The sequence below is a fragment of the Mesoplodon mirus genome (genome assembly GCF_964341445.2).
Source record: "Mesoplodon mirus genome assembly, chromosome: 9".
NCBI lineage: Eukaryota > Metazoa > Chordata > Mammalia > Artiodactyla > Ziphiidae > Mesoplodon > Mesoplodon mirus.
The window spans coordinates 56,858,129-56,884,785 of record NC_138985.1 but is presented as its reverse complement, the minus strand read 5'-3'; the positions used below and the strand labels follow the sequence as shown (position 1 = coordinate 56,884,785).

Below are 26,657 nucleotides of genomic sequence, written 5' to 3'. Positions count from 1 at the left end.
AATGTGCTGTGTTAAATGCTCACCTGCTTAAATGTTTTACTAGCCTAGCTCTTTGTGCTCTGATTTCGTCTCCTTTTCTGAAGTTTTAGCAAACTTGGCGTTTGTTTGGTACTGAATTCTCTAGCCTCTGGCATGGTATTTATTCTTGACAACCAGCTAAACCCAATGCAAGGGAACCTAATGGAAAACTAACAGTCCAGTTCCTAAGGAAGGGGAATAGGAAACAAGATGGTGTTGGTCAGGTGCTTAGAGTTCCAGGAAAGCCAGTCCTTCTAGCAAAGGACTGTTAGCAAAAGAAGCTCTGGAAGCAGAAGGCCACTTTGGTCTTGAAATTTTCAGTCTTGGATCTGAGAAATCTAAATGTTGTTTGAATAGATTCTACCATTATCTTGCACTGGAGAGACACCAGATTTGGTTTTAAATGTTTTTGCAAATGCAGCTATGTAGTCATTGTGAATTTATTTAACTTTAGTATCCACTGAACATTTTAATGAAATTCTGGGGAAGTTTTACATACACACCCTCAACCTCCCCAACCCCCAGGTGGTTAATTGGAAACGGGCTTCTATCCATGCCGCAGCCTCTTTGGTACTCCGTGGGTGCTGTGCAAGAGTTGTGTTTTAGCATGTGACCACTAGTGTAATGGCAGACTGTGACCTACCCCAGAACTCATCATCTTGAAGGTTACATCCAGGAGAGGATCTGCCATCTCTCACAGTATTTATTTATCACGGCCAACAGCAAGCGATCCTTCCCAGGGGGTGCTCAAGCTACCTTTCTAATATGGATTGCCATCTGTTCCTAATAACTCAGGCTCACCACACCATCTTGTATTTTTACTTATGCTGTTACTTATCATGATTAGGGTCAAAGAATATAGGCTTATTAATATTACCCCTCTGAGCAGTTGCAGAGGATAATGAATGCTGTACCCTTGAAGAGAGGTTGAAGAATCATTTCTCTAAGACATCTATCCATTCATGTGATGGAGAAAGCGCCCAGAATTCCCTAACCAGTGCAGAAGGCACAGTGTTCTCAACCACTGCTGGGTGAAGGTCACCAAACCAAATATGAATCTCTTCTAAGATTACTTAAAAAGAACCTTTCCAGAACTTGCAAACATACCTACCTCTGGTTCACTCACTATGCTCATTTAACAGTGAGCTTTATTTGTTTTTTCAGAATTTTACCTTCAGTGATGACTTCAGTCCCAGCAGTACCAGTTCAGCAGACCTGAGCGGCCTGGGAGCAGAACCCAAAACACCTGGGCTCTCTCAGTCCTTGGTGCTCTCATCAGATGAGGTACATGCATGGCACTGACGACAGAGCTGCTTTCTCAGATCATACATTTTACCAATGAACTATCACCGGGGAAAATGTTTTTAGGCAGATTTTGCGTATCAGTCCTCATGATTTCGCTCCCTCTCTGTCTCAACACGGAAGCAAAGTACTATGTCTGAGCTCTAAGCTGTCTAGGGACCTCCTCAGCCTTTCTTTGATATAAATGGGATGACTATCAACAGAGGGTTGGGGATGGGAGACTGGGCACTGGAGAGCAGCAAGAGGGAACGGCCCAGAAATCCCAAGGGAGGGAATTCCCTGGAGGCCCAGTCGTTAGGACTCCGTGCTTCCACTGCAGGGGGGGCCCAGGTTCGATCCCTGGTTGGGGAACTAAGATCCTGCAAGCTTCAAGGTGTGGCAAAAAAAAAAGAAAAAAGAAATCTCGAGGGAGTTTACAGACGATCCATCCCCCTCCTCCCTCACCATCCCTGATGTTCCCTCTGAGTGGGGAGTGGCCCCTGATTGAGAATTACCGCAGTGGAGCTGGGAGAGGTGCAGTTGTGATAAGGAAGGAAAACTGGGGGAGAACCACTTACTTAGAAGCCAGGGTCAAGTGTGCATTGCAGTGGGTTCCCAGGAGATATAATGTGTACAGGAGGGCAGAAGATTACACTGGTGATTGACTTAGTGCTCCAAGAGATAAGTAGAAGGAAGAAATACCAGTACTGGGGGCGGGGGTGGGGCTGGGGAGAAGCGCTGTAAGTAGAGATATATTCACCCTAAATATTTGTTCTTAGTTATTTCTTTCTAACATGATTTTTGCTTTGTAAAACTTTTTTTTCCCTTAAATTCTTCTGCCCATATTCTTCAGGCTTGGCATGATTTTAATTGTATTAAAACTTTGCACTGTACATGTGTGTCTCCTGTTCCTGTAACACTTTTCTTTTTTGGTTCCTTTGTTGCTCTCTCACTCAGAGCCTGGATATGATAGATGACGAGGTGAGCTCTCAGTGGGCTATGTGTGGTGGCTTACATGGTATTGTCTGACACTTTTCTTTCTTTGCAAATGATTTAAAGTCAAACAAGACAAGAAACTTTCCTCTGTAGTTGGAGGGTTTCCTCGTGTTAAATAGTTTCACTCTTTGCCCTTGTCTATATCTTAGTTGAAAAGACATTCAAGAGGATCTCCAGATTCCACCTCCAGAGTCCCTTGCTGTGCCTCCCATCACCATTACCCTGACACAGCCCATTGTGTTTCACCTCCTTTGCCTTCATCTCAGCTTCCCCATCCCCTCCTCTGTGTTCCCTGCATGGTCACTGAGGTGACGCCTGTCTCTCCTCCCGGATTTATCATTGCCTTCATCTCCTCTCAGCTTAGTGGCTCTAGGAACCCAGCTGCCCTTTGCACTCTTCATAGCAATGTCCTGCATTGGACAGAGCCTGGGATTTGGAATAAACCAGTAAATGCTGAGCTCCACCACTTACTAGCTGCGTGATAGTGGACAGATGTGTAGACTTTCTGGGCCTCACTTGCCTCGTTTATTAAAAGTAATTATGGAAATTACCTGTCCTACGTTCCTCACAGGTTTGCTTGCTGCTCAAGTGAAATAATGGCTGTGAAATTTCCCCTAAGAATGCTTGAGGACTTAATGCTCTCCCCTTCTAAGTAAAAGATATACCTCAGTATTTTAAAATGTGTCTTTACATATCTCTGATGTCTTAGCAGAGGATCAGTGCAGAGTGATGTCTTACATATAGAGATTAATGATGTATTCGTTTTCTGCATCTGATAATCTTTCCATAGTGTTTTAATGTAAAAACTTGCAACGCTGGAGTGTATTTTTCAGTTTTAAACTTCCTACATTAAAATGCTTTGTTTGGGGGAATTTTTAAATTCCCAAATACCTAAACAAAATGTAGAGTTAATAACTTTGTGTATGTTACACATACAGCTAGAACCATTCGTTTACTCTATGGTTTAAAAACAAGTGTGGCTCTAGTAGGCAAGAAATGGCTTTTGATAGCATCACATGCCATACTGAGCCACAGCTTCTCGGTCCTTTAACAACCCTGCCTAACATTCCTACCTCAGATTCTTGATGACGGACAGTCTCCCAAACACAGTCAGTGTCTGAATCGGGCTGTTCATGAATGGAGCGTGCAGCAGGTTTCTCACTGGCTAATGAGCCTAAATCTGGAGCAGTATGTCTCTGAATTCAGTGCCCAAAACATCACTGGAGAGCAACTCCTGCAGTTGGATGGAAATAAACTTAAGGTAAAGAATTATATGTTTGTGTTAGGTTACCAAGTATAATTTGTATTACACATAGCGCCTAAAATGTTTCCGTTACATGAGAGCATCCTGCGTATCTGAGAGGTCCTTCTCACCCACAGTTAGCAGAAAGGACCTTGAATGATTTCTGAGTGGTAAAGGAAGTTTCGGAAAGTCGTCGGGTTCTGAGTCAAACAGTAGGCTGTCGAGCAGGAGAGCTAGAGGCTCACTCCATTGCTTCCGCCAAGCAACACGTGGTCCATGTATCAACTCTACTTACTTCCTATGTAGTATGAGTTTTAATAATGGCCGATGTGGACTCTCCCATGACATGAGAGTTAAAACCCAGGTCCATGAATCTTCCCTTTTTCTTTTTTTTTTTTTTTTTGCGGTATGCGGGCCTCTCACTGTTGTGGCCTCTCCCGTTGCGGAGTGCAGGCTCAGCGGCCATGGCTCACGGGCCCAGCCGCTCCGCGGCATGTGGGATCCTCCCGGACCGGGGCACGAACCCGTGTCCCCTGCATCGGCAGGCGGACTCTCAACCACTGCGCCACCAGGGAAGCCCACTTCCCTTTTTTTAACTCATTGCTCCCCCCACCCTCCCTCTTCCCTGCATACCACTCAAAAAACGGGACCACGTTCTCCCCAGAACTTTCTTCCCCCACCAAGTGCAGGCTGTGTCTTGCCTCCTCTGCCCTGGCACTCTCATTTTCACCTGTCCAGTCCATCTCCTTTAGAGCCTGAGGTGGCACCTACCCCTGTGGAAAAAGGGCAAAAGGAGCTCACAGCCAGCCTGCCACCCCCAACCTCGGCCCCCTGCTGGGCTGACAGGCAGATGAGTAGCTCTTGACAGTCTTGAAAAGGTTAGAGATCAATCAATAGCCTGTGAATATGAAGGCCCATTGACAAGGCTGTCCCTGTTGGGGAGATGGATGCATCCCGCTGTTGATTCTGAAGGTCATGAAACATTTAAAGTACGTAACCAACTCCCCTTATTCTGAATTCCAAGCTCATCGAGCAGCCTCCTCATTATGATCAGGCTTCCTTTATAGGTCTGCCTACGGGGAGAGAGTGGCTAATCATGCTGACCTGAGCATTCTGGTCCCAAAGACATTTTTGGTCTCCATTGTAAATGTGAATACATTGGCAGAAAGGAAGCCACTTCGATTCCTCCTGCCCTTCTTGGAACCCTCCGTGGCAGCAGGTGCCCACTCCTATCTTTTGAAAATATCAGTGAGTTTAGCAATACTTCTGGCTGTAAATGTCTACAGCCCAAAGGTTGGAGAAGCAGAATTGTGCCCTTTTTCCATTCACTGACCCATTAATTACCAGTTCAGAAAGCATTTACTTGCTGAGGTTTAGGAGGTACTGTGCTAGGGACTTCAAAGTATAAAAGAACAAATAAAGCTCAGCCCCACAGTAGGTAGATTTTTGGCAAATGTAATCAGCTCTTCCTCAGTTTCTACCTCTTTGATTATGTTTACATTAGTTCTTGAGTTTGAACATCTTGTGATAGCAACCTCATCATAAGCAGGTCATTGGTTTTCAAATTCAGTTTGTTTATGTGTTTCCTTCTTAGGCTCTTGGAATGATATCATCCCAGGACCGAGCAGTGGTCAAAAAAAGACTCAAAGAAATGAAAGTGTCTCTAGAGAAGGCTCGGAAGGCCCAAGAGAAAATAGAAAAACACAGAGAAAAGCTGAGGAGGAAGGAACAAGAGCAAATGCAGAGGAAGTCTAAAAAGACAGAGAAGATGGCAGCTGCCACAGAGGGTGCTGGTGAGCAGTGACACACGCGGAGAAGTTTCCACCTGTTCCTGCCCTGCTCTCCTCCGGAGGATGAAGAAGAAACTGATGACAGGGGTAATGTGCTCTAGGCAGACTGGGGAACTGTGTGTTCAATAACTGCATTTTCTGCATTAATAGAATACACTCACTCTTAACCTACTGAAATAATCCCAAGCCACCTTTGGTTTAGTAACAAACCAAGGATCTCATTTGTGAGAGGTGCAAAGTAGCAGTGTTTCTCTCTTCTTTGTGTTGGGTGGGTGGTGTCACTTGAAGAACCAGCGTGATCCTGCTCAACAAGAGCATGACACACCGTGGCATTGTCCATGGAACGCCATGCGTTTTCAACATGAGATCCCGAAACTGAGCAATGGCACATATCTGCATGGCCGAGATCACCGGTCTGCCATGAGATCTGGGCTGCAGAATCTACTCCCATGTGTGGGAAAGGTTCCCCCTCGTTTCTGTGTCTGGACACTGAAACAACCCCGCTATGGAAATGTGGGTGCTCTTTGCCTACTGTGGCAAAAAGCAAGCAAACTGTGCTGCCTGCTGGGCACTGGGAAGAGAGAAAAGAATTACACTTATTTGTTAACCCCAGAAGGAAGCAAAAGCCTTAAGAATGTGGATGTGGCATTACCTTGGGGTTCTGAGGGTAACATTTATCCCCCAGATTTAGCCAAACAAAAAAAAATTCAGACATTAGTGCAGCCATAGGATATTGGGATCTGTTGTTTACTTTGCTACTGCTGCATGTTCAGTATTTCAGCAGCACCGACACAACACAGTTCCTTTTCTCCCCAACAAATTGAACAGAAAATTGATTTTTAAGGAAACCAACATTTTCAGGTTTCCTCTCCTGGGGAACATTCTGGCTGGTCTTCAGCCTGACTATGACACAATCAGGAACTCATCACATATTTTCTACTCAAGATTTCCCAAGTGGGCTCAGTTAGACTTTTAAGAAATGTACTTTTAAGAAAAATAGAAATACCAGTTAGAGAAAAGTTAGATTTGACTAACATTTGACCAGAGAAGCAATTTTATTGAGCACACAGAATGTTCCCATAAAGGAGAGCTGTCAGTTATATCTTAGAGATGTTTTGAATGGTTTTTCTGAGCCGTTCTCGTTCATTCTTTGGAGATCTCCACTTTACAGTTAAAGTTTGTTTAAGACGGTACACATGATGCAGGCTGGCAGTGCAGGCGGTTATACTTATTTTAAAGCCAGTATTAAGGATTTCAGTGTTTCATCAAACTAATTCAAGTGCAGGAGAGTGGGGCAGAAGGAGGAGAAAATAAACTCATCCTGAGAAATTTCAAATGATGGATTTTTTGTTGTCGTTGTTGTTTTGCTTTTTATGCTCATGCATCTGGTTCTCTTTGCTGCATTGGCTGTAAAAATGAGGTCATCCACTTTCCAGAGGACAAGTTTCAAAATAAGAGTTGAGGCCAGACCAATCCTTGGACAAGTATTTTACTTCCTTTACTTCGGTTTTTTGGGGGCGGGGGAGGGTGGTCTCTGTCCGTGTCTTCCACTGGAAATGTTCTATACGCAGAGCTTAGGGGAAGGCTTTTGAAGGTTACAAGTAACAGATAATGTAAAGGGGCTTCTTCCCATATAGCTGCATCTCCTATTTTGAAGCATTGTGATTTTTTTTTTTTTGCTTGTCTGAATATCCAAAATCTGAAATTGTCTAAACTAGAAATTTATAATCTTGTTCTTCCCTAAGGCTTGTTTCCTTTTCAGTGACAGAGTGTTGTCTGTTAAGCTTCAGTTCCTTTGTCACTAGGTATAGATCATTCATTTGATCCTCAGAAACACTGGCATAGAGTAACATTGTGTTTTACAATTATCAAAGTCACTACCTATTTTTTTCTATCGTCATTTGGGGTATGATAATGAAACTCCATACTGGAATCTCTATTAATATTTTGAGATAGGTGGTGCTTTGCTATTTATTAACATCATGGGAAACCAGGAACCACTATCAATGAACTACAAAATTCAGCAAATCTTCTCAATACTAAAAGACTAAATTAGTCAAAATCTGCTAATGCTAGTGCTTGCTATTGTCAATTTTTGCCATTTTTGCTTATCTTTGGGGAAAAAAGTGATCTGGATCACACTGGAAGTTTCACTGTATTCATTTTAAGAGTGGAAATAGAAGGATGATTTATGTTAAGTTATGTTTACACTTTGGTAATATTTGAAAATGGAAGTATATACTGGAAATGTGTATAAGTCTCAGTCTCTGCACATAATTTATGATCTATTATATTGCATTTTTAGATGTCTTAGAAGTATTGTTGTTTAACTTTATTTGTACACTTCCAATGTTTAGATCAACAACCAACTGACAATATTATAAATCAAATTCTTATTCCTCAAATCATTTAGTTTGTAGTATAACAGTTTTGATTTTTTAAGTTAAATTATAGTAATTTTAGGTCTTAATGAGTTATTTTAACATTACTAATTAAAACTGCTGAAAATGATTTGATTGTCCAACAAAGGATAAAGCATAAACAGATTGATAAAAGGATATGAAAACAAAGTGAAGGACCTCAAATCTTGTGAACATTTTGTTTTCCTGTTATTTCCTTTATTGACTCTGGTGCATGATGCCTAATTGAGGTTCCAGTGTCTTACACAATCCTAACTTTAACGCTAGTGGTTTTCAGTATCCTTACAATTTAGCCCAGAATTGTTGCTTCATGAACGTTACAGACTTTGTAGTCTTTTTATTTATCAGAAAATGAACAAAAAGGGAATATCTGGTTACTAGGAACTATATTCCTTAAACGACAGCTCAGTATGACTCTAACAAAAGCCAAAAGTGTTTTGGGGGTACAGGTAATGCTTTGGGGGACAGGAGATTGTGGTGAGGCCAAGCGGTAGACAGAGAGCATTGTATGAGCTGGGTGTCTGGGGCAGGGTGTTCCACTAAAGGACTTAGATTACTTTATTTAAAGACTATCTCCCTTAAAGTAACTCACAGGTTATGTAGTAGTTTTCTCCTTCTTTCTTTGCCTGAATCAGAAGTTTACTGCAGAGTGATAAGTTAGTTAGGGTAGAAATCTAATTTTGCCCATTCTAACACACCAATGAAGTCCAGCATTAATTTCATGACAATAAAGCTACTCTATACTATCCTCCTTTAGCTGGGGTTGACATGGATTTCCCACCCTCAACATCCCATAAGCATTTTAACGCACAGCAGTTCATGACTGCAATGTGATAGGTGCCTCCGTTTCTAAAAGGGGCGTGAAATGGGAAAACTACCTTGTGCTTCTTTGTTGTCGTTGGAAACAGAGGGGCAAGAGGCCAAGAGAGGAACCAAATGAACCCTTGTTTTATCCTGTAGTCATCGCGACCCTGAAATCTTGAGATATCCCAGGCCCAAGCTACAGGCCCAAGCCAGGTTGTTTGATCTAGCACTTTAATTAGCCTTTATGGTTTCTGCTGAAGATAAAGAATTCTCAGCTAGGTTCTTTGTGTAATAGGATTAATGTGTGCTTTAAAATTATATTTTAAAAGGTAAATGAAAACTCACATTTATATGGCTATTCTAACTCATTTGTAAGTGTTAAAGGTTATACAGACCACGCTGCAAGAGAGGAGAACCAGTGTTTGGCCATACTATTCAAGAAGTTTCAAAAGGAGGTATCCCAGCAATTCTAAATGGAATGTCTGTGCTTGGGATGTGATGTAGCCCCTTCATTACATGGAGATATTTCAGAATTACCAACTTCCATTTGAGTAAATTTACTGTCCCAGTAGAGCTGCAGATGAGGGGCATTTCAGCTTGGTGGACGGCAGTCACTAGGGTTCAAGTCACCTGCTTAATGCCAAGTCCTTAGTGCTTTCTGAATGAAAAGGTAAAATGAACAAGAAAAGCCCAGTTTTTAAAATATCTTTTTCCAATTTACCTTTAATCAAGGATCTACCTGCACGCTGTTACGAAGCTCAGCATTTAAGGATGAAGTGCAGAAAGAAAATGTCCATAGTTTCTACTAGAACTGCTTTCATTATGATGATAGGGGTGGGAAGTAAGTTCTCAAAAAGAAGCAGTGTTGTAAGAAATACGAATGTGCTTCAGAAATTCACTCCTGAAGAACAGCCTGTGTATGCAGGCAGATCTTGTTTATATTTGTCTTAGGCATTTAAAGTCTCAGGAAACTTAGTCTTGGTCCAAAACACTGGGGAAAAAAATCACACCAGACAGTACAGCAGTAATATTTAAAGTAGTGGCATAGAATAGACCCGACCTAGAAATCAAAGGGCAAAGAAAAAGCCTACAGAAGCAACTTCCCCTGGAAAATGAAAACATCAGGCTCTACCTTATGCAAAACAGAGGGTCCTGACGTGCTTGTGCGTGCGTCTGTGTGGATGCGCTGAGGGAATGGTGGTTACTGGAAGGCTTACACGTGAGAGAGTGTGGACCAAGCATGGCGCGTGACCCGCTTCCAGACCTGCAGAGTGGGGAAAGAAAGAAACATGATGATTTCCAATCCTTGCCCCTCCCCCCAGCCCCCCCCCAAATCACTAGGGACGCGAGAATGAAGTAAAGAATAAGAGAACAAGAGGCAATGTCTCAAGAATGTGCATGCCATTTGTGTAGACGTACAGAACTACATACGTGTGAATATATCTCCCACCGTACATACATGCACATACTGCAATCACATGGCATCAAAAATACATATTGTATATGGAACTTGGTAACGTCAGGTAGGACCCTGAGCAGTATCATAGCCTTATTGCCACTTCTTTTGTGTGTGTACATTGAATGGCTCATGAGATTTTTAAGAGATTTTTTTAATGTATTTCTATTAAATGCACTTATCCTTCTACATGTTTATATATTTTGGTAAAAATTGGTTTATTAGGTACTTGGTATTTTAGCAAGATGAAATTTCCTCACACTTTTGGTTAATGCTTTGATGTCAAGATTGCACATTGCTGAGTTGAAGCTCAGAAGTTTATACAGCTTTGGGGATTTTCAGCTGCAGACTGCAGTTTCCTTGGCTAAAGATTGCACTGTGTGTTCTTGTGCATTCGCTCACGCTCTAAAATTACATATCTGGTCGCCGTGATGCATCAGTCACTAACTACTGGCTCTCCGATGGCAGCGTTGCTATCACAGGACCATTTATTTACTTCTTTTGTGGAGTGATGACACAGTTAGCTCATCACCAAATATAATACAAGGATAGGAGCACGAGTGTGTTGTTGGAAGGTGTACACTTCTGTTTCCTTCAGCTGTCTTATTCACACACCCAGGTTTCCTGTTAAGAATTTAATCTTTCACCCGTGAAAGAACAATTGGCCAAAACAATTAAATCCCCTTAAAAAGTGGAAATTAGGAGGCACTCCAGCTAGATAACACCTCCAACAACATCAGAGTTAGTGCTTAGTGAAAACCCTTAAATATGTATGTGTATGTTTTCCTTAATATTATTCATGGTCATCACTACTGCTTTCGTACCTTTTAATGGTGTTGCAGTTAAACCACTAGTACACCTGCTACATATCACTAACAAAACTGGCTGGCTGAAAACAAAAAGAGAATGAGTTCTATGCCGATGTAGAGGAGGTGATTTAGTTTCATCTTTCTTTATGTATCACTAAAGGAAAACAGTGGTTTGGAAATCATTTTAAGTTCAGTAAGTACGGATAGCATGTTATCTGAAACTTTTAATTTGTACCTTTTGGTGTCTGATCATTTGCATGGAAGAGACAATAGTGCCACGTCTGGATTGTTCTCTTGTGCTTGGTTAATATGTACTTCTCTAGATTGTTCTGTTTCAAACGCCATTTCTTACTCTTTGGTTTTCAGAGGCATTCAAAGCAAAATATCACAGTGGTCCTTTGTTTTCTAACCAATCTAAAAATTCCTTGATTAAATTTAATTTGTTAGTGTAAATAAATTTCTTGCCAATGAGTATTATTGTTGTTAGACAACGAATGCAATAAAAAGAGAAATACCAAGATCTGTCAAAGTAATTTTTTTTCCCCCTCTTCCATTTTCACTTTCAACTAAAACAAGCCTTGACTGGGTAAACCTGTATTAACTGTCAAAATACATCTATCAATCCAGAGCAAAGTGCACATTTTCCACGCAAATGACACTAAAAATAAGTTTTAGCCCTGGTAAAGTGTAAATTGGCAGCTAGAATTACATTTGAAAGCACAATTATGGAACTGGGCATAAAGTTAAAAGATCAAAGCTCCCACTAGATGCTCCCTCGTCCACCTTTCTGTCCCCATCATGGCTTCACCATCACAGCTTCTGATACCTATTAGCCAGGAGCAGGTCTGTGACAAATCCATTAAGCAGTTGGCCTCACGCAGCATAGGGCAAGCTTAGAGTCAGCCCACCCCAGAGTATGGGGATCCTTTCAACAGTTTTATTCCTAAAGCCTTAAATGTTCAGAAGACTGAATGTAACAAATGGGGGGTATTAATTTCTCTCTCACACACACACAAACCGTAATTTATCTGTGACTAAACCTTTGGCAATGCAAAAATGAGCAAGAGGAAAAGGAGAGTTGGGGTAATTTAGGTTTCTCTTTACTGGGCAAGCCCTATTTAGAAGGGAAATGGGAATGGGTCTGAGTGTGCCAGGATGTCTAATGGCTTTGCTAAGGAGGTAGGCCTGGAGCTGAGGACAACTTCTTAGTGCACGTCTGGCTGTCCAGCACGTGAACTGGAGGCTCTGAGTGCTGGGGTTCTGAGGACATGTGTGTTCATCTTGTTCTTTGAACAAGACAAGGCAAGACAGCAATAAGCTCATGTGCTCTCAGGGAAAATGTGTTTTAGGGAAAGGACTTTCTGGGTCACATATAGTTAAGTTACTTAGGACCTGACAACTGACATAATGATTTTAGCAATTCCATTTAAAGGATTTTTACCGGTAAATGAAGCTGTCAAATATCCCAAGACTGATTTGATATTGTACTCTCAAAGAAGCTTTATTGGGCTTCCCTGGTGGCGCAGTGGTTGAGAGTCCGCCTGCCGATGCAGGGGACACGGGTTCGTGCCCCGGTCCGGGAAGATCCCACATGCCGTGGAGCGGCTGGGCCCGTGAGCCATGGCCACTGAGCCTGTGCGTCCGGAGCCTGTGCTCCGCAACGGGAGAAGCCGCAACAGTGAGAGGCCCGTGTACCGCAAAAAAAAAAAAAAAAAAAAGAAGCCCTATGCATCACATCTGTTCCCAGCTAAACACACTTTCATCTCTTGTGATGTCCAAATTTAGGGTCAGCATTCATTGTTCAGATGAGATCACTGTGGCCCCTTAGATGTGGCAAGCAGTTGAAATGAGGAGCTCCCAGTTGTCAGGGCATGGGTGCAAATCAGCCTGTTAGAGCTCACAATAAAGAGCTCTGTGGAACACAGTACCAATCAGCAGTTTCCCTTTGTATACAGAGGCAACCGTACTTCCTCGTAACACTGTACCATTTTCTGCCTAAACCACTGTAACTTTGGGTTCTTCTAAAATCTTCTGGATTTGGAGCACCCATCGAAAAATAACATTAGATTAATATTTTTTAAAGTCACTCAAGACATAACTTTAAATATGGGGTCATTTCTCCATAAGAAGAAGCCTTTAGGTAAACCATATTTTGTTCCAAAATTACTCTCTATATGATACCTGTTTCCTCCTTGGTAAAATGACAGATTCTGGTCAGGTGATCTTTAACAGAGATAGAGACTCAAAGACCTATAGAGGCAAGAACTATAAATCAGTAGTACAGCCTGGGTGTGAGACATAAAGGAGAGGTAGGGACTATGGCAAATTGCAGGAAGGAGGGGTATTACTCAGTAATAGTCAAATTATTGCCATGCTGGAATTCAGGCTAGTTTTTGTGTATTTTCAGGTAAGCTAGGAATTTGGATGTTTACACTTAATTCCTGATTTTTAAATGTGGCAATAAAAACAAAAACAAACACAAAAAAGAGCATTGCCCAAAAAAGAATATACCTCTCCACTACATTCATCATTCCTCTGAACTTAGGGTCCCAACTCTAAATGTGTAAGAATTCATGAGTTTGGTTTCCTTCATTTAGTTGTAGTTGAGCAGCAATATGATTGTATCATTAGCAGCAGTATAGTATTGATAGTATCTAAGATGGCTATACATGATAGCTGATGTTTGACCATTTTGGCCCATAAAATGGTAATTTCATATGATTCACCTACTATACCGAGCACACGGTAAGGCAGGAGCCCAGGGTTGTATTTTGGATCTTCCACTTAACTGTTTGTTTCTGATCTGTAGAATGAGATGGGTGGGACTATATTAACTCTAAATTTGCTTTCAACTTTAAGTTCGTGTTCTTCTGAAGGCTTTAGGATAAAGTACAGTGACTTGGAGAACAGATACTGATATACAAAAACACCAAATATGGCAGAATAGGCAGGCTAGTGCTTGTTTATTAAAGGGTCAACGTGAGCATTTAAAAGGACCTCTCCAAAACAGCTGGCACCAAAGACAGATGTCTTAGGAAATTGCTATAGCATTCACGTGTAGTAGTTAGTTACTGGGAAATAGTTGGTGGTGCACCTTGGCTTTAGGAAACCACTTTCTAATAAAACTAAATCACTCTTCTGTGGGGCAGTGCACTAGACAATGGATCGTTATTACTTTTTCCTATACCTTACCAGATGCATCATTAGAAAGGAAGTATTTTTTTTCCAGAACAGCAAACTAAGTCCATGCTATAGCAAATGGCCCAAGTTCCCCAAATGAGCTAACAAGCAAGAACAAATTAGAATCTAACATTCTTCCCAGTTCTGAGCAGTGGACACGCCACAGCATACATTTCTTCAATTCTATTCAACGTACCATATAGCAGTCATAATAGCTAAGAACTAGCAAAAGGCACAGAGGATTGCCGTTCACCATAACCACAATTGTCCTGTAAACCCAGAGATAAAGGGCATGAAGAGCCAACAGGCAAATGTTAATATGTATTTGGTTTTTGTTTCTTATTCAAGAGATGGTAGCCTTTAAAAAAATCTTTTTTTTTTTCAGGGGTGGAGGGTGGGATGAGACTGACTTTTTTTTTTTTTTTGCGGTACGCGGGCCTCTCACTGTTCTAGCCTCTCCCGTTGCAGAGCACAGGCTCCGGACGCGCAGGCTCAGCGGCCATGGCTCACGGGCCCAGCCGCTCTGCAGCATGTGGGATCTTCCCAGACCGGGGCACGAACCCGTGTCCCCTGCATCGGCAGGTGGACTCTCAACCACTGCGCCACCAGGGAAGCCCCCATTCCCTTTTATATCTGATCTCTGGGGTCATCTATCCATGTCCCCCTTTTATTTGCACATATAATTGAGATTTATATTTTCAACCACTGACATGATTCATTTTGCAAACTAACCTCTGATCCAGTAGGATTCTCTGGGTCATAGAAGACGATTTTCATGCCATTGGGGTGGCGACCAACTCAAAGGTCCCCTGTCACAGGATCCTCGGATACATTATCCATAAGTGTGTTAAAGTCCAGAGGCTTCTAGATTAAAACCAAGGAGAGAAGGAAGGAGAGAAAGTGAAAAAAATTGGAGAGGTGATGGAGCAATACATAAGGGAAAACTATCATCCTGTCCTTGGTCACCACACTCCTGGCTCCGGGGACATGACAATTGTGCCCCATTTCACTAGCACTCAAGGGAATTCCTCTAGCTTTCCATCTATGCTAGTATTTTGCTGGTTTCCAGGACACACGAGGGAGGGGGAAGATCAGAAAACCAAGGAAGGCTGTTAAAAGTTAGATGAAGGCATTTGGACTAACATCTGTGCATGAAATTAAAACTGAAAGAAAAAAAAAGTTTTAAGTGCAGCCTAAAACAGTTCCTTCTAAAACGGCATGTGCAAATGATATTTTTATAAGCATTCAGAAAACAACCAGGAAATGTAGATTCATTTCTGATGAGAACATCAATGAAATGTAGGCTCTTCTTTAACGGCTAATCATAGGCTCTGCAGCCAGAGGAGAAATGATCACCCGGGGTCTAATTTGTGCCTTGGAGTTGAGGAAAAGTTTCTTCCTTGACTTCCTGATGTTATTCAACTCCCTGTTCTTCTCTGCTTATTTTCTAAATATAAGTTGCAAGCATGTGATGACTGCACAGATTGCTGTCGCGGCTTTGTACCGGGATCATAAATAATACCAACGATTCTTAATTCCATCATTTATCATCCTGGCTGCCTTCTACCGGGGAGAAATCACATCTATTTGTTTACTTCTAACTCTCAGTTGGAGAAACAATATCTACCGTGTACCTCAAACAGAGGCCAGCCTACCTCAGCACCCAGAGACCCTGTAATAATTGGCGGTGACTCATTGCACAGGCCAGAGCGTGGGCAGACAGACAGCTGTGGTGAGCCCACGCTGCCCTGCGCTTCCTACTCAAAATGAGCTCTCTCCACATGGCCGTGAAGGGACGAGAGGGCTCAAGCTTTGAGGCAGAACCTCCTTTTGACCTTCATGCAGCGCCACCACTCATTCCTACCCTGGAAACCGGCAAGTTTGGCCAAAGGAGGCGGCTGAGCAAACATCCTCTGGCCAAAATCAGCTCCAAGTCTCCTCCATCCCCAAAGCCCATCTATCCCAGTGTCAGACATTCTAGGCTGATAACGTTAAATTCTTTATGTGAGGAAAATGTTTGTCGCAGGGTTCTGCTATTATCTTTGGAAGGGGTCATGGCCAGCTGGCGAATTCCATGGCAGATGAAAGCCTGCAAAGATGAGGGTGGGGAGTGAGAGTGGGAGAAGGACACAGAAACCTGGGGTCCCGTTCATTCATTGCATGATTAATGAGCTCCTGCCTTGCACACCTGCTGAGCAAGAGCTGACAGTCCAGCAGGGAGCCCATCTTGGGCTCAGCAATGAACTCTTCCCTTGCAAATCCGTAATTCCTAGCAATACTAACTCACCACGATGCACACTCAGACCACGTTTCATGCTTCCACAAAGTCCAGTGGAAATGTTTACATTCCTTGGTAAGGGAAACAATAAATTATTCTCTTTGGGAAAAACTGGAACCTCTTAACAAATATCCCAAATTTTTGAGAGTTGGAACTCACTGAAGTGAGACTATTCATTGGCTGTGTCTTGGAATTTTTTTTTTTTTTTTGAGGAGGGGATCGTTTTTATTGCGGTAAAATATGTAAAACGTGAAATTTGTCATTTGAACCATTTTTCAGTGTATAATTCAGTGGCATCAAGTACATTCGAAATATTGTGAACCCATCACCACGATCCATTTCGAGAATCTTTCCTCATCCCAGACAGAAACTGTACCCAGTAGCTCCCCTTTCCTCCCTTCCCCATCCCCTGGTAACCTCTATTCCACTCTCTGTTTATGAATTTGCCTCTTCTAGGTACCTGGAATCATACACTATTTGTCTTTTTGTGTCTAGCTTATTTCACTTAGCAAAATGTCTACAAGTTCATAGGTGTTATAGCATGATTTAGTACCTCATTCCTTTTCAAGGCTGAATAATATTTCATTGTATGTATATACCACGCTTTGACGGGACATAAACCCATCTGCATCTCATCCCAAATTCTAAGAACAATCCCAGCTAGTTTATCCAATTTCTTGGCACTCCAAGTATCAATTAACTGGTCTTAATTAATATGATCCTTCAAAAGAAAGAATAACATTACAGTTGAAGCGGGGGAGTCTCAACTGAACTGTTATGTCAGGAGACAGGCATGATTTGCTGCCAGAAGTGGGAGCCAAACCTGAAACAAGCTTTGCCCTCAACCTTGCCTCGGCAAGAGCAGTGCCTTTATGATTCTGTGTTGAATGTATATTGGATTGGGTTTTATTCTTATAAGATCCTTTAACTTTCGATTTGCAGAAGTGCCTATTGTTATAACTACAATTTGTTTTTATCCCCCAAGCCAATATGAGTGTGTGTAATTCCATTTTACTTCAGCTTAATACCAAACTAGCCCTGCCGGTGATTTTTTTTTTTTTTTTTTTGCGGTACGCGGGCCTCTCACCGCTGCGGCCCCTCCCGCTGCGGAGCACAGGCCCCGGACGCGCAGGCCCGGTGGCCACGGCCCATGGGCCCAGCCGCCCCGTGGCACGTGGGATCCTCCCAGACCGGGGCACGAACCCATGCTCCCTGCATCGGCAGGCAGACTCTCAACCACTGCACCACCAGGGAAGCCCACCTGCCGGTGATTTTAATGTCAAACATGATGTTACATTTGATGTTGCTTCAGGGTAATTTTCTCAGAGTGAAGCCCCTCAGGACAGTCACTGAGATGCGGTGACGGGCACAGTCACACGGGGCCTGGGGACAGCGCTTCGTATGCCACGGGCAGTTCTGACAGGGGAGCGCTTCTTCGTGTTTTTCCGAAGCATGACTTTCATATTGCTCCACTTTGCTCTTACTTCTTTCCTCTCCTTTGTGTTTTTAACCCCTTTTTGCTCCAAACCTTCAGACCGGATCAGAATTGGTTCCGGTGAAGATGAAGCTCTGAAGAATGCCCTGCCCCAGCATGTTAAATTAACAATTAATTTGTTCAGTGCCTACTATGTGTGGGAATTCTTCCAGGAACACATAGAGAAAATATCTGTCCTGTGGCGCTTATACCCTAGTAGGAGAGGCACACAGACAATAGAGAAGAGAAGTAAAATACAAAATATGTTAGCAAAGGATGCTGAAAATAAAGCCATAAAGGAGAGAGGAAATGTGTGTGTGTGTGTGTGTGTGTGTGTGTGTGTGTGTGTAGCAAGGAGCAGAGTTGCAAGTTTAGATTAGGTGCCCAGGGAAGGCCTCGCTGAAGTGACATTTTAGTGAAATCTGGAAAGGTATGAAGGAAGAGCCATGGAGATCTGGAGGAAGAACACCCCGGTCCCGAGGCAGGGCCTTGCCGGGGGAGCCCCAGAAATACTCAAGCAGGAGTATCTCAGCAGCGGCCCAAGGGCTGGAGACAAAGGCAGCAAAGGGATGGGCTGCCAGGGTGCCTGGAGGCCATTGTGAGTACTTGGGCTTTATAAATATTGTGCTGTCATATACAAGTTGAGGCTATTGTCCGTTCCATCAACATGGAGGGGAAAAAAAGGGGGGGGGGAGGGAGGGAAGGAGGAAGGAAGGAAAGAAAGAACTGAAGAACACAATGCCAAGCTTAAAATTCACTAGGGCAGAAAGAATCAAAGTTTCACAGGTGATGTGTGTGGTTTGCTGCTTCCCACTCTGCAGCTAAGCAAAAGTGAACAAACCCATAGGATGCTGATGACTCAATAAAAGAGTGAAAAATTGGTTCTCACCCACTCCAATTAGTCCTTTTTTCCTCACTTTTAATTTCACAAATCAATTAGAATCTAATTATCACTCTGCAAACCTATAGTATTAATACTTCTTACCTTCAATGGAGTTAAAGTCCAATTAGCGTGCTTTTCATACACATGAATCTTATGAGCCAGCACTTCAGATATATAGACACACCTTCAAAAAAAGAAAGAGCTACATCAAAGCTCGTGAAGTAATGTGATTCAGAAGGTTACCATGAAGTTGTAATAACTCTTCCTAGGGAAGAACTTGGCTTAGAGACTGGAAAATGGAACCTGTCTCAAAGCACACCAAATTCTGAAGGAACTCAATGAGTTGACAGTGCACAGAGGAGTTTTAATCTCTGAAAAGTTATTTCTAAAGGTGGGAAGCTAACTGGCACTGACTAGTAGGGAAGGAACTTAACTCTAACACAAATATCTGGGAGCAAAAGCATGACAGTGCTTTTCTTGGCTTGTCAACATAATGGCAAGCCCCAGGTTCTGCATTTTAGCCCCTCGTTTTAGGCCAGAGAAAGCACAAGAGAAGACAAGTGCTTGCTTGGCCTGTATCTGAGAGGAGACTTCCTCCGCTCTACCCTGAGTGCAATGTCACATTCATCATAACAATCTGTGGCCAGTCTAAGCACAGTGCATCCCAGGACAAAGAGATAAATGACTGCGTGATTATCTGCCAGTTGTGAAGACCAGGAGATGATATGAATAATTGAAAACTGTCTGTGTTGCTTTCTCTAAATATGTTACTACTCTCTAAATATGTTACTAACCTTCTAAGTATGTTACAAATCCTTCATGATACAAGAAGAGGAGGATTTTATATACACACCAGTGCTACCCAAAGTGTGGTCCCCAAACCATTGCTGGTCTGTGAATTGTTTCACTGTCACCACCAGAAAATAATGTAAATCAACTATATCACTAAGCACACTACTTAGTGAGGCTGACTTTTTTCCCCATGGTAACACTTTCTTTATGAAGGAAGTGGTGCCTTGATTTACATTTTGGTACAAGCTTTTTGTCATTTCACAAACCAGCACTACTGATATATACATACCTACAAATTGTTAAATCTCATTATACACTCAAAAATCTTCCCTCAAAACAAAGCTGTTTAGTAATACTAAATGTTTATTGCAGTACCCCCTCTTGAAACGCACTTTTTTCCCCAAAAAAGAAATTTAAAAAGAGTATGCCTTCACAAAACAGAAAATTCTGATTTGATATATGTTACTCCCTGAAAAATTAAGATATTTTACATTTTCCCTAATCCTCTTACTGGGATAACATGTTAAAATGCATCCCATCATTTAGAAAATGAATATGCTCTAAAGATGTCTAAGGAGAATCTGGGGATATACATGGCATTTTAAAGAGTTCACACACTTGCCATCAGGTGAGATGTTGATTCCACAGCAAAATCAAATCCGCCGGCCACCACTCGAACTTCATTTGGACTGTAGTACACAACAAATGAGCACGCTAGACCCAAATACAACTCCCAGGATCTCAGGTAGGGGTCAACAAAATAGTGATCACTGATGGCATAGAAGTGTTCAGGTCCCACACCGACAATGCCAGTCAAACTGCAATTCAAACACACACATATGACACATGCAGGTGAAGCCATGGTACGTTACAGGATTATGCATTGGCATTCATGAATGTCTACTTATAAAATCAAAAAGTGGAATGGAGCCTTCACAATAGCTGTTACAGCCCGGAATTATGCAAAATCAGTCCAACCTATACAATCCTCAAAGACAATAATGACCCTAAGAAACCCTAAAAGGTTATTAATTAATAGCAATGGAACATAAAAATCTTATAAACTGTGTCTTTAAAAAAGTGTGTAAGTGTGTGTGTGTGTGTGTGTGTGTTTGTGTGTGTGTGTTTAGACAGACTAAACTCCACAGACATTAAATTAGGCCAGGAATCATCATCAGGGCCACACGTTTCTTTATGCTCACATAGAACAGTCCAAGTCAGCATCAGGCAGTGGAGAAAACCCTGGCAATCTTGAGATTTCCATTTTAGTTAAAGCTCTGCTACTATTAGCTGTGTGATCTAGGGAAAATTAATCATTTCACATTCCAGGGCCTCAGTTTCCTTATCTATAAAAAAGGAGTAGGTGGACTGGTCTATCTTTCAGCCTTACAGGATCACATCCAGCCATAAAGTTTCATAATTCTAAATGGAGTGAAATGTCTGTGAGCAAGAATGCTCAGAAATAGGATGCTGTGGCTTTTCTGTTGCTGTTGTTCTGATTTTGATTCTCCCTGTGTTACTGAAAACCTAAGATATATGAGTCTATTTTTCTGCTTTAATAGGTACAACAGCGAACACAAGTGAGTCATTCTGTGCTGATTGAGGTGACAGAAGTTCCCGGGCGCCATTATCTGGGAGAGAATTATCTCCGCTCCATTGCGGAGGGCGTCACGGCCGGCACATCAGCTCTGACGCAGCTCTGGGCTCCTGGGCGACTTTGATAAGTGTACAGAGCCTCAGTTTTCTCATCTGTAAAGAGAGGTTAAATGATTTTCCCAAAGTCATACAGCTCATTAGTATAAGACTAAGGGTCAGAATCTTCATTTGTGGCGTTGCAGTGGGAATTACAATGAGATGATGCCTGCTGTATGCCTTGCGGGGAGCCTGCCAATCACAAAGCCTCCATCAATGGAAGCCACAGTTACCACATGAGAAAAAGGGTCTAGGAATTTAGGATTAGTCTGTACAGGCTTCAGGCATAAGCCTGCAAGCTTGGGTTTTTTCCTCTCTTTTTTAAAGGTAGATTTCTGAAATTAGTTTGCTTTATAATCCTTTGCTATTTTTCATAAAAAGCAGAGCAGAAGGGTTTAGAGTAATAGCTTTGAAATCTGATGAACTCCATTTGAATTCTGGAGTTGCTTGCTATCATCCATGGGGCCACAGCATGTCACTAAACTCTGAGCCTCTCCATACCTCGAAATGTCGGGGTAAGAATAAAATGAAATAATGAATCAAGGACCCTAGCACCATGCCTGGCATATAGTAAATGACCAATAATGACCATTGTGGTGTTATTATTATTAATAACATGCTCAAATTATAATAGATTAGTCATTGGAATATTAATGTTGTAGACAACCATAGAAACAACCATCAAATACAAAGCAGAAAATATACATGGCTAATCCTTGGGTTGAGAGAGCAGAATTTTAGTTAACTGTGGCACTAACTATAGTTTGGTTCTATACTGCCAAAGGTCAATATATTTGCAATTGCCCAGAAAAAAATACTCTAACCCTGGGAAATTGGACAAAATTGAGATTTCCAAGATTAAATGGTAAAACAAATAAAATAAGTTTTCACTGTTTCATAGCGACTCAGAGCACAAGCTCCAGACTCCAGCTACCAGGGTTAAAGTTCCAGTTGCGCCATTTATTGACAGTGTCACCTGAGGCAAGTTAAATACTCCAGGCCTCATTTTCTTTAATCCAAACTGGTATAGAAATAAAACCTAATTAAGAAAATATTTGTGGGACTTCCCTGGTGGCGCAGTGGTTAAGAATCCGCCTGCCAATGCAGGGGACCCAGGTTCAATTGCTGGTCCAGGAAGATCCCACATTCTGCGGAACAACTAAGCCCATGCTACGGGCACAACTACTGAGGCTGAGCTCTAGAGCCCGTGCTCTGCAACAAGAGCAGCCACCACAACGAGAAGCCCATGCACCACAACAAAGAGTAGCCCCTGCTCGCTGCAACTAGAGAAAGCCCACGCACAGCAACGGTGAGCCAACGTAGCCAAAAATAAAAATTAAAAAAAAATCTGTAAAAAGTTAATAATCTGTTAAATTGGTTATTGCACCACCCAACTTATAGTTGAAGCTCATTAAGTTGTTATTATCACTGTTGTTATTACCATTAGCCCAGCTTCTCTAGTCTACATACTTTCTCCTAATTTAGGTCTTGGGATTTAGCACATTCTCCAGACACTCAGTGTCCTCATTCTCTTTCCAAAATATATGTGTTGAATGAATGTATGAAGAAACTCTCCCACCAAAAGCTGTTGTCTGAACTTTCATGCAGATGAAGACCTGGGCTGTAGTCTGTAATGGCCACTAATTGGTTGATTGACTTTCATCCAGTAACTCGATTTCTCACCAATCTCGGTTTCCTCATCTTCAAATCCACCAGGTAAGAAAGGAGAGGAAGGAGCACTGGGAACACTGAGCACACATCACTTACCAGGTGCTCTGCTAGGCACCTGCATGTACATACCACACGGTTTAAAAGAAATCTAGATTTACAAATTCAGAGATAATTGAATTCTGCAGGTAAATTATTCAAATAGAGGGTAGGATTCTAGAAAACCATAATGATTAGAGGATAAAAACTGTTTGGGAAGATAGTGTCAGATTATTTTCCTAAATCCATCACTACCTCATAAACCAAACCCTAAGGCAAGCGAGGATGTTGACTTTGTGTTGGGTTGTTGGGGATCAGGGATCCACGTGTGTTTTCTTTCTCTGTATGTCATACTGTCAAGGAGCCTGGGATGGAGCTGAGTGTCACCACAGAGCTGCTATTTCAAAAATCGTGTGCAAAACAAACAGCAGAAGAGGCAGCACAGGGAGGTCTTAGAGGCACCAGATTTCAGATCTCCTCTTAGGTATGTATTTCTAATTCTTAGAAACATGTAATATTACATCTTTTAATATAAAAATAAATAACAAATAAGCTCAAAATGTGAAATTTGTCTATGGAACTGGCTTGGGTTTGAAATACTAAGTCTGGTTTTCGAGAAGAGCAGAGTGTTTTCTTGCTAAAAGATTAAAGGAACATTCTCTGAGGCTAGGAGCCATAAAGCAGCATCCAGGCAACCTGGGAAATGAGGGAGGAAGAGGATGGGTCTTCTCTGATGGGCTTGAGTCCTCAAAAGTTTCTGCAGAGGACTTTCCTGGTGGCGCAGTGGTTAAGAATCTGCCTGCCAATGCAGGGAACACGGGTTCGAGCCCTGGTGCGGGAACCACATGCCGCGGAGCAACTAAGCCCTGTGCGCCACAACTACTGAGCCTGCGCTCTAGAGCCCACGAGTCACAACTACTGAGCCTGCATGCCTAGAGCCTGTGCTCCACAACAAGAGAAGCCACCGCGATGAGAAGCCCGCGCACCGCAACGAAGAGTAGCCCCTGCTCGCCACAACTAGAGAAAGCCTGCATGCAGCAACGAAGACCCAACACAACCAAAAAATAAATAAATAAAATAAATAAATTTATATTAAAAAAAAAGTTTCTGCAGAAGAACACTTGGAAGAGTTTATGATCATTAGAAAGGGGAGTTGCTATTATCCCCCCACCCCGTCCCCTACTCCCTGCCAAAAGGAAACACTAAAAGTAGATTAACCATCCACTGGTGTTAAAGGAAAATAGAAATATGACATATCTCAGTACTTAGGCAGAAGTTTTTGTTTGATGGTTTTCAGATGCAAAAATGACTTTTCTTCTTGAAATTTAAACAACTCAACCGTGGACTTAAAATCTGGAAGGTTCACCACCAGCAGGTACACGGTATTATCTGAGAAGAGATTAAAAACAAAAATGGAAACATTAACCGAGCTGTCAGCTGTCAGCCCTGTCTCCAGAAAGCAATCTCAACCCACCTCCAACCAGTACTTAGGGTATCAGGCAGATGGAATATTTTCATCTCTTTGTAGAGAGGCATTTGTGATTGCTCCAAAGAAAAATGGCTAAAGGAAGACCCAGTGACAGTCTCTAAAAACTCCAGACTCCACAAGGGGAAAAAAAAATCCTCAACTTAAGAATGAGCAGCCCTTGACACTAAAACTCCAAAGAGCTTCTTAAGCTTTCTACTGCAAATGGTCTCAGCAAGATGCAGCACTGAGATAAAAGAGATAAAAGATGTGAAGAATATCAATAAGAGAAGGTGTGCTCAGGTGTAATTTACACAGCGTGAGATGATCAATTCCATAAAAAGAGCACGTGAGAGATAATATCACAGGGAAGCAGATTCTGGGAGTCAGTGCAACTCTGAGACATAAAAGATACCAGTTTAAGTGGTCAAGAAGGTATGATCAGAAGCAGCAAGTGAAGTTAGGCCATAGTCTTTGCCTTTGGAAGCAGTGAGTCTTTGGAAAGTTTTGACGTCACTGAATTGGTGTTTAAAGCAAAATAGTGTAAAGTTTAGGAGGTTGAATTGAAGAAATTTGAATACAAAAGCCAGCTATGAAGCTTCCCATTAGTCCATTTGACAAGCAAATGTTTATTTTAATTGGTGCTAAGTGCTACAAAGGGAAAACAAAACCAGATAAAGGGATGGAGAGTAATGAGATGTCTTCTTCACAGGAGTCAGGGAAGTTCTGAGAAGATGATGTCAAAGCAGAGATCTAATGAAATGAGAAACTGAACTATGTGAATATCTGGGGAAAGAGTGCTCCAGGCTGAAGGAAGAGAGCGTGCAAAGGGCCTGAGGCACACGTTTCCTTGGAACATGTAATGGTGAGGTTGTGGTTGGAGAAGTGAAAGAGTGGGAATACTGAAGCCACAGAAACAGGAGCCAAGGCCAGTCTTCAGGGCTTAGGATAGGGATCCAGGGCTTACTTATAGGGGGCTTTCAACCAAGGAGTAACATGACCTGTGGGTATGGCAGTAATCCAGGCACGTGGAGATAAGGGACTGGACCAGGAAGATGGCACTGACAGGAAAAGACAGGAAAGGACAAGAGAGGCATTTGACAGGAAGTATCAAAAGTCCCTGATGATGGCTGAGGAATGAGGGAGTCGGAAATCAAACATAAGTGAGGATTAAAACCCAGATCCACGTTTTGCACAGCAGATTCCACCTCTAGGAATTTATCCTAAGGAAGTATTCACAGAAGATATATGTACAAGAATGTTTATTTTGGCATTGTTTTCAATGAGCATAAAAGTGGGAACAGGTTTAATATCCATCAACAGATGAACTATATTATGGTGCTTCCACACAACAAAATTCTAAAGAGCCATTGTAAAGTACCTCTAAATGCACTGTCAGAGAAAGGAATCCATGATGTAGTGTTTAATACAAAAGCAATTTATACGAGCACTTGTGTAATATTTATGTGGTTACTTTTCCCATTTTAATTTAAAAGAGCATGCACACACCCAACACCCTATTTCTTTGCACTTAAAATATTTTGAAAATAAAATATAGTGTTGATAAATGGGTGAAGAGGTCATTGAAAGGGAAATATATACGGATATATGTATATTTCATATATACATACATGGAAGAAGAGAAGTCATATGGGGTAAACATGAAGAATGGAAGATAAGAGGATAAAGAATTACTTTTCGACATTTTGAGTTTAATGTGGCTATAGGACAGGAACCCACACAGAAGTATCTAATAAGCTGAAGGGAGGGAACTGAAGAGCTGATTAAAATCATCATCATCATCATCCACTTTGGGGGTGTTCTCCTAGAGAGCTGGCACAGTTACAGTTGTGACATGGCTGAACTTTCTGAAATAGAGGAAATAAAGAGGAGGCAAAATATTGGTCCTTTGGGGAATGCTCAGAGAATTCGAAATGAGTGACAAAATAATAAAGAGGGGAGACAACCTGCAGCAGACTCAGAATGAGGACACATAAGTGTACTGGAATATCAGGGAGGGGCAATTGAACAGTATAAAATGAGATGGAGGAAGGAAGGGGGGAGGGAGGGAGGAGAGGAGGGGAGGGCAAGGAGGAAGGAGAGGCAGAGGGGGAGAATTGGAAGAGAGAGAGAGACATTGCTGATAACTTTCAAGGCAGCAATTTTAGCCCGCCCAAATGGGAAAAGTCTGCAGGGACCGAAGAAGGGATTGTTTGATGAGGAGATGGACAACAGGGGTGATTCTCAACCCTGGTCTCACATTTTTATCTCCTGGAGAGCTTGTAACAAGCACTACCACCCAAGCCTCCCTCAGACCAACTGAATCAGAATATTTGGGGCTGGAACCTGGACATCAGGCTTTTTAAAAC

At 42.1% G+C, this 26,657-nt stretch overlaps 2 protein-coding genes across 2 annotated transcripts in view; one reads left to right on the top strand and one right to left on the bottom strand.

Annotated features, from left to right (window-relative positions):
- Positions 1 to 7,692, top strand: part of PPP1R9A (protein phosphatase 1 regulatory subunit 9A) — a gene marked incomplete at its 5' end in the record, with an annotated part of 154,310 nt that extends 146,618 nt beyond the window's left edge. Inside the window, 3 exons of the mRNA XM_082632230.1 lie at positions 1,183 to 1,302; positions 3,374 to 3,556; positions 5,133 to 7,692. Of these exons, the coding sequence (XP_082488356.1) occupies positions 1,183 to 1,302; positions 3,374 to 3,556; positions 5,133 to 5,342 (513 nt within the window). The 3' untranslated portion in view covers positions 5,343 to 7,692. The remainder of the gene's footprint in view (positions 1 to 1,182; positions 1,303 to 3,373; positions 3,557 to 5,132) is intronic.
- Positions 7,693 to 7,799: 107 nt separating this feature from the next.
- The window catches only part of LOC309810268 (serum paraoxonase/arylesterase 1-like), a gene marked incomplete at its 5' end in the record, with an annotated part of 29,426 nt that continues 10,568 nt past the window's right edge, over positions 7,800 to 26,657 (bottom strand). The window contains 6 exon segments of the mRNA XM_082632229.1: positions 7,800 to 9,816; positions 14,730 to 14,861; positions 18,735 to 18,816; positions 20,043 to 20,070; positions 20,073 to 20,242; positions 24,089 to 24,212. Of these exon segments, the coding sequence (XP_082488355.1) occupies positions 14,796 to 14,861; positions 18,735 to 18,816; positions 20,043 to 20,070; positions 20,073 to 20,242; positions 24,089 to 24,212 (470 nt within the window). The 3' untranslated portion in view covers positions 7,800 to 9,816; positions 14,730 to 14,795.